Source organism: Colias eurytheme, chromosome 18 (genome assembly GCF_061535395.1).
Source record: "Colias eurytheme isolate Ceu_HAF_F1 chromosome 18, ilColEury1 Martin Lab GWU primary, whole genome shotgun sequence".
In the NCBI taxonomy this organism is placed as follows: Eukaryota; Metazoa; Arthropoda; class Insecta; order Lepidoptera; family Pieridae; genus Colias; species Colias eurytheme.
The window spans coordinates 2,612,313-2,625,577 of record NC_142997.1 but is presented as its reverse complement, the minus strand read 5'-3'; the positions used below and the strand labels follow the sequence as shown (position 1 = coordinate 2,625,577).

Here is a 13,265-nt window from a genome sequence, read left to right as displayed (position 1 = left end):
GGCATAGTGATGAATCTTATTATTTTTTGCTCTTCTAGCGTTCTAGATATGTCCCCTGGTGGTTCATTTGACCCATATTTTTTTCCTATGCCGGCTTGTAGTCTAATTGAAATGTGTGTGAGTGAAATTCATTGGTGTCAATAGATACCTATTGAAAAGAAAATGATTGAGGGTATGTTATACATATTATTATTTTATCTGAATTATACTTATATCGATAATTACATATTTAAATGACTGGAGGATTCAGTTTAAGACTACATAAATCATTTGACCCATATTTTTTTCCTATGCCGGCTTGTAGTCTAAATACTTAGGCACACAGAATTTGTTCAGCATTTTAAAGAGACCTTTTTGTCTACAGACCCGTCCAGAGAAGCAGGCTATCCAACCGCTAGCGAACCGGCCGCCGCCGCCCGCGGCGATCGTGCCACGGGCCGCCGACGGCCCCCGCCCGCCCGGCTGGAACGGCCAGCCGCGCAGACAGGGCTCCAGCCGCTTCAACGTGCAGAATCACAACCAGGAGCTGGTCAAATTACCGCCTATTAAAGGTCAGTGAGGGAAGATAGTCTTGGTCGATCTTGTATACTTTTACGTATTGCAGTTAAGTTGTTATATGGGTATAGTTTTAGGTAGAAGTCTGAAATTAAATTTGACTGAAGAAAGCAACCTAAGTCCCTCATTACCTTGGTCACACAGTCATGTGCACGCTAAACATACGCTAATTTAACACATTGTAATTAAAATATCGTAAATTGTAGTAAAACTTTGAACTACATAATATACTAATAAGTACTACTATGAACTAATGTTATTTTTAAGAAAAGTTTAAAAGGAAATTTAACTTTAGAAATTCCATACACATGCTTCGCGCTCACTTCGTACAATTCGTAACATATCTTCACATTCTGTACATACATTCAGCCACCTAGACAGCTGTATATTGCGTTCTCCAATCGTCTAGTTACAAACGCAGAATGGCGCACGTTCCGGCTTCTCCATATCCCACCCTTTGTGTTCAGTTCCGTTTCCTTTGCTCTAGACGTCGTTGAGATGTTTGATTACATGTAACATATACATGTAGTTAAATTGGCTTATATGCGCTAAATGTTCGACGTATTCGTATTGGACATAATGGGCCGTCTTCACAATGGGCAGCGTTGTGAAGAGCATTACGATTATGAAAAAATGGCGGCCGATCCTTTAGGCCCTCTACACTATCCTGATTGCCTCTACTTGCCCATCGCCTCCCATCGTGAAAAGTACCCATTACATGTATATATGTAGGTAGTTTAATTGGCAAATATGTGTTAAATGTTCGACGTATTCGTATTAAACATAACATATTATGTCTTCTGATATTTTTTTTCTAAAAAAAATTTCGGCGTTTTATTGTGTTTGTTTCTATCTCAGTTTATACATAGTTCTGTCTCGTTTATATGTATGTTGTTAAGTAGTTTCATAGACGAAAGAAAGAAATTGTTGTTCCGGCCCATTTGTTATAGCAACTTTTGCTTGCCTCGGATTAAAAGCAATAAATGTCCTCGTAGAAGAATTTATTTGCGTGCTAAATTACCAACACCAAAGTTGGTTCGGTAGTTTTTGCGTAATTGAACAACAAACAAATATGACACAGATACATATTAACGTTTCGCGTTGCTAAATAATTATTGGTAGGAAATAGAAAAGTGAAAAAAATATCATACTTTTATTTGATATTACTTGTCGATTATTAAAGTTTCGCGTGACTAATTAATTATTATTATTGGTAGGAAAATGTTCTAAAAAAAACTTCTTTGATATTATCCATTAGTATTTGTGAGTTCCGAGATTATCATAAATAAAGCATAAATATTATAAGCGGTCATACAACCCTTTGCCCACGTAGTTGCTAAGTGGCAAATTGTTTTAAAAGTTATTCATGGTCACGTATTAAAAATAATTGTTTCATAGTAACGGGGGTTGACCGTGACATCCCCAAGCCTGCGATACTAGATAGTATGTAATATACAATTAAATGGTTTAATGGGAACATCTAGCTGATTCGTAGGTGTGAAAATTGTATAAAATTTTATGGGTTTTCTGGTTTGGAAGGGAAATCTCACCCTTGCTAACTTATAAGTTATACCTACAGATGCCTGTAAGATGTGTTGTATGTACTGCGTTGTCCAATTTTTTTTTACATTGAAATTAATTTGTATATGTAGTTGTAAGCCCTATAATCGTTGTCAAAGATTACATTGCTGAAAAAGCTAACAATCAGGACTATAATCCCCACACCCTTTATTGTATTCTTCGCACATATCCTCATCACAGTAAATAATCGCCAAATTTCCCCTGAGTAGCAAACAGTCTAACGATAACCGAAAGGAAAGAAACCAATTTATAACGGGTGTAATGTCTATTAGACTCTTCAGTTACTTTGTATGTAATGGTACATTATCTCACATACAGTCTCAAGCATAATGCAACTAATTTACTTTTCATCATAAAACAAATTATCTTTACTAGTCACGAATGGAGCTAAAATTATATGACACCTTTTAATTTATGAATATATTCAATATTCAACTACGAGAACGCGTTGCTGTTAATACCATAGTAACATTAATTCAATTTGTTTGTATGTATAATTAACATACATACTTTATAATATAATTTTCACATAATAGAAGTACGGTTTATACAGAATTTAACAAGCGTGAAATTGCATCAGATAACCCGCTATCGGATGCAGCAGTCGGAATTTTTAATTAATGCAGTCGTAAAGTTAAAAACATGCCTTCCAATTCATTTGATCTCGAAAATTCAGAATTTTAATCTCTATTCGTTCACAGAGGCTGGAGTGCACTGTTTAAGTAGTTTTTAAGCTTTAAATTCAACATCATTCGTTCTATCGTCTATAAATGGCATAATTAGAACTGCGAAATAATTCCGCTGAAAATGTGGTTTATTATATAACTTTAGTATTGACACGTGTGTATATCGTCTTTGAATGTTTAATCCACCACAGTCCTGAGTAGGATCGATCCGGAAAATCCTTAGCATTATCTTTACAGTATTCTATCACGAATCTGTGACTCATATTCTAGCCCTTATAATACATGAAACTGTAAGACTGTCAGGTGTCCTTAGTATTCTTCTGAATTGAAATTACATTTACCTATAAATCGTATTCTGCCCGCTACACCGATACCCAAAGTCACTGGGAAGCCAAAAGTCAAACAAAACTTACTTCCAGGAACTACGCTGAGTGAAACTTTGAAAAGTGTAACTTCACTCTCCCAAGAACTGCAGACATCCGGCTTCTGAGAGGGAAATCAATTCTAATATTTACATCCTTTATGTAATAGAGACATCTACTATCGTACAACATGCAAATGCAAAATACATTACAAAATACATACTTTTCTGGTAGAATAAAATACCGTGACTAGCAAAGCCGAACGTTTGTGTTCATGATAATTAAACTTTGAAGGAAAGTACATTTAAAAGGGTTAGTGTTTATTACAATACCCTGGTCGGAGGTAAATTGCTAATGTAACGAGAATGTCCAAACTACGTATGCTACTCAAAAAGCGATTCGGCAAGACATTCCAACTGTTTTAATTTCACCAACAGGTCGTATAATTTGCTCCTTATCTCAATTACCCGTTGACCTTTCAAATCTATTTAAGTCGGCCTCGAAGTGTCTTCCACACAAAGCGAGTAATTTAAATTTAACCCTTTGAGATGCTCATAATGGTCCCTTGTCTTTCCACGAGGGTATATAGGTACTGTGTAGGTACTCGGTTGTACAAATTTAGGGATTATGTTAGTATTTATTGTTAGGCTAGTTGTAAACTCTAGATGGCTTCAATGACTGGAAATGGGAAAAATTTGAAGAAAACGTATACAAACAACATTTTTATTTATATCTTGACTTCTTTTTCATATCGTAATGAACATTCTTTTCTATTTTTATTAACTTCCTTATTTTTTTAAGTAATTTTTAACAATTAACAATGCGAAATTTACAGATACGACGCAAATTATAGACAATTGTTTTTTGAATTGATTCAAAAACAAACAATGCAAATCAATTACAATAATGTGCTCATAAACTTTTTGTCACCCTTTTACCTGCGATTTTTAGAGATCCGTGGCGAAAGAACTACCTTTATCATAATTTTGTTTTCTATTTAGGTATTTACATAAAAAAATAATCAATCCATAGCGAATAAATAGGCGCCGTCGTTTTTTTGAACGTCTTTTAAAAATGTTGTTAGGATATTTCGTTTGTTTTAAACAATATTCATATAAAGTTATTTTTAAACATTGAAAAACCATAAAAAATTAACCACAATGTTTGAGAAAATTTTCACTTTTTTCACTCTTCATCAATTTATAGTACCTACGGAACACTCATTTTACAAGACAACTTTCCCTTGCCGAAGTTTTTCGCTATGACTCAACAAATTGAAGTGAGCATCGATCGGTAGTTTGATGAGGGGCGACATAACCGTCTGATACAGGAACATCTACCCTCACTATCAGAAAATATACCAACTGAAACTTTCACCCCGTGTTTTTCTTGCATACTTTTTAGGGTGGATAATGTATTGCAGTCGTAGTTACAGTCGGAAAAGTTGCGCAGTTATTATTGAGAACGGCAAATAAAAGAAATTTGTTATTTCACTTCGCGTCTGCTATGGCTGTTAGATATATGAAACTGCAAGTTTTTCTCGTTTTCATGAATGAGATTTCGCTGAATATATTTTCATGTTACAATTATATCAGTCACCCTAGGTCACCTATTATGGGTGAACTATGAATGCATATTCTTTTAGAACAGACACATTATTTTAATCTTTCTCAATATACCGTGTAGTACAGCAGGAGCTCAGTCACCTATTTTAATATTGGAGCAGTTTGAACGATGTATGTTGATATTATTATGAACACAGCCTTTCGGGGATGACGCGCGACTTTTATTAGGTTATGAAATTGGGGCCGGATGGCTGTTATGTTTTCGATGATGATGCAACATTTAGAGTTTACATTTTACAATCGACCTGATATCCGGCGTTCTAACATATTGTACTTAGGTATGCTATAATTTAGGAACGATTTTTAAGAACGTCGTATAAATAAAGTTTGTGCGTTTCTACAACTTTATTTATTTTGATATGTGAAGCTTAGAGTGACGTGTGATATGTGTGATTCAAAGTCCTTTATTTATCACCAAGTCATAATTATAGGAGAGAATCGTAGAGTGTGAGAGGCCCTGGCATGGTAGAATTGGGACATTAATTTCCGTATTGCCTAGATTGAATTTCGGAATAGTATTATGTCACAGATCCTTGCGCGATATGAATGATAAGAAGTAGACGGCACAGAAGCGTGGCATAATGATTGCGGTGCGAGGGGCGTGGTGCGCGCGCAGCGGCGCGGCGCGGCGGCGGCTGGCGGCGCGCGGCGCGGCAGTCCGGCCGCCCCCGCAACTCGCCCCGGTCCGGCGCCGCCGGCACCCGTTCGGATGCCGCTGCCGGCCGCCGCTTGCGATGGTCCACGCCGGGCCCACTGTCCGCGCGCCCTCCCGCGCTATGTTCGCCGCCACTGACGCGAAACCGCGCCGTGCAGTCTCGCCACTCGGTATACCCAAGTCCCCCTCGTTCCATTCCGGCCTGGACCTGGTCGCCAGCCAGACGAAGCGCTCGGAGAGCGTGACGGACGTTGCTCGTGCGTTCCGCTTCGCCCTTTTCGGTATGGAGGGCCAGGCGCCCAAGGCGCCCTCGCCGCCTGACGCGCGGTCGCCGCCACCCCCGATACCTGTTACGACTACGCCTCCCACTACTACCGCCCCGGCGGTCGTGTCGCCGGAGAAACCGGCACCCGCTGCTAATGGAGATAAAGAGAGCTTAATGGTACAGCTAGCGCTGCTGAAAGGTTCGTTTTCAATACAATAGCGATGCTAAGTAATAAATCAAACGTGTTTATTCTCGCTGATGCCTTTCTACATACGCCTTAATTATGGTCGTCTATACTTTTGTGTTATTGACATCGACACGTTGAATAAGTAGTTCAATGGGAAAATTGTCCATTGCTAAGCACCGCCCACGCCTTAACGCAACCTTGAATTATGTACGGCGAGTGTCTCTAAGCACTTAACGTCTGTTAATGTCGCTACAAGTAAGGAAATGGCGAAAAGGCCGCAGAAATATATCGACCCGGTGGCGACCGGCAGCCGCTGTGTCTATATGTTTGTACACCATGGGAATCAATAACTGCTATCTCAATTAATCGTTAAGCATTGGGAACAGTCACGCTCGCTCGGTCAGTTGGGTTAATTTCACACTAAGGATAAATATCTAATGGTATAATGCGAGGTCGTGAATGTTTTTTTACAAGGTGGTCGCTTACAAATCCTTTAAATAAAAAGCTATTAAAAAATACATATTTAAACAGTTTCCCATCATTACATTTGCCCAAACACAAACGTTATCGTTTTAGTTCTGCTTCCTGATAAATCAATATAATTTCAACATTACTAATTCCTCTAATCCTTTTGTTATAAGTAGCTATAGAAGCCGTTATTTGTTTCTCATATATATGATTCACACAAGGTATAGCATTCACAATCAAACTTTCCTTATTTTCCTGAATATCATCAATTGTTTCAAAGAAACTCGGAAGCCTAAATGCTCGCAGGGGGCCCGATCGCCTGCTGCGCGAGCATGTCACATTTATGGCTGAATAAAACAATGAAAACATTTACTCCAAGCCTTTTAAACAATACGCAACTGAAACTTACTTTTACTATAGGTATATATTATAAATAATTCTTTTTTGCTACAATCGTATTTCGATTAACTGGCAATTGACGATTTCACCGACGATTTCATATATCATATTATTATATGATACCTACTGTTTGAATCTTATTAATTTCGACGCATTTTATTGTGTTTATTGACTTTAAACACGGCACGGGAAAGAATAAGTATAAAATTGTAAGATCGTTGTATTGTGTTGTGGAACATCGACTGTTTATTTTAAGTGAAGCTCTGCCGGTTTTTAAACAATGCTAATCAAAATATTTATATGTTAATCAAAGATGACAATTAGACTACAGGCCCATGTTGAAAAAATTATGGGTGATTTGAACCACCATGACACAGATGCCGTACAAAATCAAATGACCAAATTTACCCCGGCAATTGTCGGAAAATAAAAATAAATTCCGACATTGTGGACCTGCACCATTTTTGTACGGCATCTGTGTCATACTATTTCAATACTGCTTTTAATCCATTATTCCGCAACGCCGTACAAAAATCATGGAGACAAGGGGAAAAAATCTCTATCTGTACTTTCGAATTCTCATCTGCACTCAGTTGGACAGCTTACAAGTGACAGCATAGTTCTGAATCTTATTATTTTATGCTCTTATATCGTTCTAGATAGGTCACCTGGTGGTTCAAATGACCCATAATGTTTTCAACATGGGCCTGTAGTCTAAATATACAAAATACCAGTATGTACTTTCTTTTGGCTATGATAATCGATAACATTATATATTACTAGCGACCCGCCCCGGCTTCGCACGAGTGCAAAGCTGATACTAAATACACTACAGAAAAACTGTGAACGTTGTATATAAAAACATAGCGGCCCGCTCCGGCTTCGCACGGGTTTATAATATACTAGCGACCCGCCCCGGCTTCGCACGGGTGCAATGCTGATACTAAATACACTACAGAAAAACTGTGAACGTTGTATATAAAAACATAGCGACCCGCTCCGGCTTCGCACGGGTATAAAATAGATAGCCGGGCGGCCGGCCGGTACCGCCGCAAACGCTACGTCCCGCAATTTTTAAATCTGTAATATCTTCGAAAATATTCACTTAAATCATACGGTGTAAAGGGCCATATAGATCTATATTAAATGAACAATGTATTCAAGGTATTTAATTTGTTAAGGATTAATGCTGTATTGGTTAAAATCGCATCGAAAATTTGCCATTATTTGTCGTAAAAAGTAAATGACAAAAAAAAGTTATTGTGGGTTATCCATAAGAGATAGACATATACCATCGCGGACTTTTCTGTAGATCTTTTCAATGTGTATAATACTTAGTACATTATTTTGATAAAACTCGTAGGGTTTAGCCTGCGTTTGCAATGTAAGCGGAGAAAATGTAATTTTTTACGACATCACATTAGAAATCTCAAAAATAACAGTACTTCTCCACTATTTAATGGATGTTATTATACATATAAACCTTCCTCTTGAATCACTCTATCTATTAAAAAAAACCGCATCAAAATCCGTTGCGTAGTTTCAAAGATTTAAGCGTACAAAGGGACATAGGGACATAGGGACATAGGGACAGGGAAAGCGTCTTTGTTTTATACTATGTAGTGATTATAGCCGGGCGGCCGGCCGGTACCGCCGCAAACGCTACGTCCCGCAATTTTTAAATCTGTAATTTATCTTCGAAAATATTCTCTTAAATCATACGGTGTAAAGGGCCATATAGATCTATATTAAATGAACAATGTATTCAAGGTATTTAATTGATTAAGGATTAATGCTGTATTGGTTAAAATCGCATCGAAAATTAGCCATTATTTGTCGTAAAAAGTAAATGACAAAAAAAAGTTATTGTGGGTTATCCATAAGAGATAGACATATACCATCGCGGACTTTTCTGTAGGCCTTTTCAATGTGTATAAAATACTTAGTACATTATTTTGATAAAACTCGTACGGTTGAGCCTGCGTTTGCAATGTAAGAAGTAATTTTTTACGACATCACATTAGAAACCTCAAAAATAACAGTACTTCTCCACTATTTAATGGATGTTATTATACATATAAACCTTCCTCTTGAATCACCCTATCTATTAAAAAAAACCGCATCAAAATCCGTTGCGTAGTTTCAAAGATTTAAGCGTACAAAGGGACATAGGGACAGGGAAAGCGACTTTGTTTTATACTATGTAGTGATGGTTAATTGCGTTACAAAAGACGCGTTACATATAGAGTTCTCGTGTGTGATGTAGAAAAAGCGTTCCCTCCTACCCAAAACTAGAATTAATTGGTAATATCTTCATATTACCGACACCATAACCTGACCTTTATACTTTTATTTCTTGAACGCCATCTGGCCTATCTATTCCTCTAATTGTTGCTAATTAAATAAGACCGCCCGCGCGTGCCCTGAATTGTGTCTCTGTTCTTATTCGTTAGCTTTTTATTGTAGAAACAACGTGAATTAGACTAATTCTTGATGAAATTGCAGAGGCATGAAAGAAAACACTTTTATTGTTAACTGCATTATTTAATTTTATTTGGTTTAAAACAGGTTGAGTTATCTTTAATGCTAATATAAACACCCTAGCAGTGTTTATGCACAGTTAATGTATGATCGATAACAACCTACGTACTATGGTATATAAGAATTGTTAAATTAAAATTTATTGAAGCCTAATGATAGCAGTATTACATTATGAAATAATATTAGAAGATTACAAAAATATATATCACATTACTTGACAGTAAGTCACAGTACAATGTTGTTAACTGCCACTGCAGGGGGTGAGTGTATAAATGGCATGAAAAGAACTAAAACAACTATTCACGTGAATGGTTGTTTTGTAAGTCTTTCTTATAGCAAACATAAAAACTCAATGTAAATAGGATGTTCATTCTGTTTGTTCGTGAATCATTTAAAGCTGCCGGAACTGATGACGGTTTTTTAGGAAAGACTGTAGGAGAGGTTTGCAGGAAATCAAATCCTTATTTTAAAGCAAACAACAACTGCCTATAGAATACTAGTTAGACAAGTTTATCAATTTTTTGTAAAGTATTAAAACTATATTTTTGTCCAATGCTGACCCTTCATTCATCGTTTAAATACATTTATATACGTATTTACATTTAACATGTATTAGGATAATTCATTTACTCTCCTCTCAACCACCAGACACACCGGCCGCAGAGCGCGAACAGCTATTCGTGCAGAAGCTGCGGCAATGTTGCCTGCTTTTCGACTTCGCGGAGGAGCCGCTGTCGGACCTCAAGTGGAAGGAGGTGAAGAGAGCCGCGCTGCTGGAGATGGTCGAGTATGTGACGTCACAGCGCGGCGTCATCACTGAGGCTATATACCCGGAGGCTGTTAGTATGGTGAGTGTTCAGTAGATTTAATTGTAGATACTTACTATAAACTTAGTTTCGTACAGGAGTTGTGGCAATGTTACCTGCTGTTCGACTTCGCGGAGGAGCCGCTGTTAGACCTCAAGTCGTCTATACTATTCACATAGACAAGTTCGGTTGATTCAGTAATATATTTAAAGATAGGTATGGAGAAGGTTCAAAATTTTATAAAGCTAAGCTATTCGGATGTAAGAGCTGTGGCTATAGTTTGGAATATGATTCAATTCCGTTGACTATGGAATATCACTGAATTAGGAAATTTTACTGATTTGGTGATTTTCAAATTCAGTAACAGAAGCGGTTATAATTATGTCTAATCTCAAATAAAAAGTGTACAGTAATTGACCATTATCTTATCTCGTTTAGATTCCAGGAAAGTCAAATAGTCATATCAGAGTTAACATGACCAATATTATCAAATTCTATGAAAATATGCTACTATTTACTCCTATAAAACTGTCTTCTGTTTAAACTTCTACAGCCGTACAAATAAAAACTTGCTTATTCAAACCTTATGCAATGCATAGATATGATAAGAATAAATTAAGAATAAGGATATCATAATTTCTTACAAATAAATTTGGAATAACGTCGATGTAACTATGCTCACGCTATGCAATAGGCGCGGAGCGGCAACGTCGCAATTCATTCATAAAATTATGAAAAACATTGAAATTGTCTACGGTTAAACCTTGGTGCTGTCATTTTGACGCTCGTTTGACTTCGTCGAATTTGTTGTGAAGTTTCATCATAACTATACGATGTTCTGTTTATTTATTTTTTAAATATTTATTTGAAATAATTTAAGTATATCATTAAATAGGTATGCAAGCAAATGAAAGAGAATGCTATCCAATATCCGGAGAATAGAAGATCAACCCACCTTGAGATAGAGAATTGCCAAATAACTGGTACTCAAAACATACCAGGGCAAGACGGTACTTCACGCCTGCTCATCGCCTGCAATTATATAAGGCACAAGTCAGGCCCCACATGGAGTACTGCTCTCACCTCTGGGCCGGAGCGCCCCAATACCAGCTCCTACCATTAGACCGCGTTCAGCGACGAGCCGTCCGAATTATTGACGACCCTAAGCTTTCCGATTCGCTGGATCCACTTTCACTGCGGAGAGATGTTGCATCTCTATGCGTGTTCTACCGGATTTATAACGGGGATTGTTCTGTGGAACTTTTTGAACTCATTCCAGCTGCTGAATTTCACAATCGCACCTCTCGCCACAAATTAAAGTTTCACCCCCACCATCTGGATGCATGGCGGTCCACCACAGTGCGCTTTTCTCGACACTTTCTACCAAGAACGACAACCTTGTGGAACGACTTACCATCCTCAGTGTTCCCAAACGGATTCGACACGGAGACCTTCAAAAAAAGGGCATATTTACACCTCAAAGGCCGGCAACACATTCGCGGTGGCCCTAACATCGCGAATGCTTATGGGCGGCGGGCATCACTTTCCATCAGGTGACCCGCCAGCTCGTGTGCCTGCTTAAGCGATAAAAAAAAAAAAAAAAAAAAAAAAAAAAAAAAAAAAAAAATACAACTCCAGGCTTAGAAGATTTATATTTTCAACGAAAGTTTATATTATTGTGATAAGTTTATAAATAAGTGTTTTATGTATGTATGGTTTGGCGCATGTCGTAAATAAATAAATCATTAAGTATAAATATCAAAAGGGTTTTTCATAATTTCGTATATTTTGACATTTCATGCAAAATTTTCCATTTCAATAGGTACGCAATGAAATTATTAATTTGCTCAACTTTTTCTACTTCTCGTATTACTCTCATTGCTATTATCTCAAATTTAGATTGAAAATTGGTTCTAAAACTTGTAAAACACAGCACAATGTACTAAAAGATACGTTATAACTCAGTTATGTCAGACTTATACTAGGGTGGTAGCCGGAATAAGAACGAAATAGCATTAGTATGAATACTTATTACGAAGTTATACTAGGTTTCATTTATTACGTGTTTATTTGTATGATTTTTCCTTATTCTTAGTTTATTCTTTTCATAAAATGTTATAACTCGTTTATTTGTACGGCTGCTAGTCTATAGACTATAGCTCTCAAATGTTCTCTACGTGGTAATAATTGCTATTCGCAATGTCTAAGGGTTGCCTTTGAACTGTTATTGGACCTATAATATGGAGATGAGGCTGTCGCTGTTCAAAGTTAATTGAATAATGAATGTACCTTTACGTGTATAGAGCTGCTTCTATAACGTCATTGTGCCTTTATGCTTGAATATTGTCTTCAGTAGGGAACAGCAAAACATTTGAACACAAACATATGAATATGCCATAAATTGCAGATATTAACATCGAATATTTTAACAAATCCAATTGCTTTGTGTCTTGGCAAGGTTACAACTTGTGATTCCACGGTTTACGACGATGTACGATAAAAGATCCAAAAATAATCACTTACTATGAGTTATGATTTCCTCAAAGCCAATATTATGTATTATGCAAAATACAGATTGTCCTTAACTTTTTGAGTAGAAACTAGAACCATACTTCATCACGCAGGATACTAATAAATTTTTAATTGGAAAGTTTACTTACACGCGTTACTTTTTTGTTTCGAGTTAATAAATGCAGTTGTATACTGTCATAGTTACATTTGAACTTAACCCGTTTACGTCGCCAGGTTGTAAAACGATCAAGTGAACTAGAACAAATTGTCGCATTGCGATTAAATACAGATTAACCTTCAATAGTGCCTTCATAAAATTGTACAAGTGAAGTACGCTAATGTCAATGTATTTATAATCGTATTTTTTCATCTAATCCCTTATATTCTTGCCAAAACGTAAAACATTTCGAAATTTCTCCATTCTTTGTCAAATATGTTTTGCGAGATCTTGCATGAAACATATTTATAGTACGACTTTTAGCTTCATTTGTGTTATTCTGCAGATTTTTTCTCGGATAATGAATAGCATAAACATAAATGTATACAAAAATGACATTGACATTGACCTAAAAGTAATACGTGTACTGAAACAATGCTACGAATACGTAGCGGATTAGCAAGGTG

At 36.9% G+C, this 13,265-nt stretch overlaps 1 protein-coding gene across 2 annotated transcripts in view; it reads left to right on the top strand.

Annotated features, from left to right (window-relative positions):
* The window catches only part of LOC149900485 (serine/threonine-protein phosphatase 2A 56 kDa regulatory subunit gamma isoform-like), a 70,301-nt gene that overhangs the window by 37,502 nt on the left and 19,534 nt on the right, over positions 1-13,265 (top strand). For both annotated transcript variants that reach the window (XM_090112314.1, XM_090112313.1), the window contains exons 2-3: positions 365-551; positions 9,973-10,172. In XM_090112314.1, the coding sequence (XP_089968440.1) occupies positions 365-551; positions 9,973-10,172 (387 nt within the window). The remainder of the gene's footprint in view (positions 1-364; positions 552-9,972; positions 10,173-13,265) is intronic.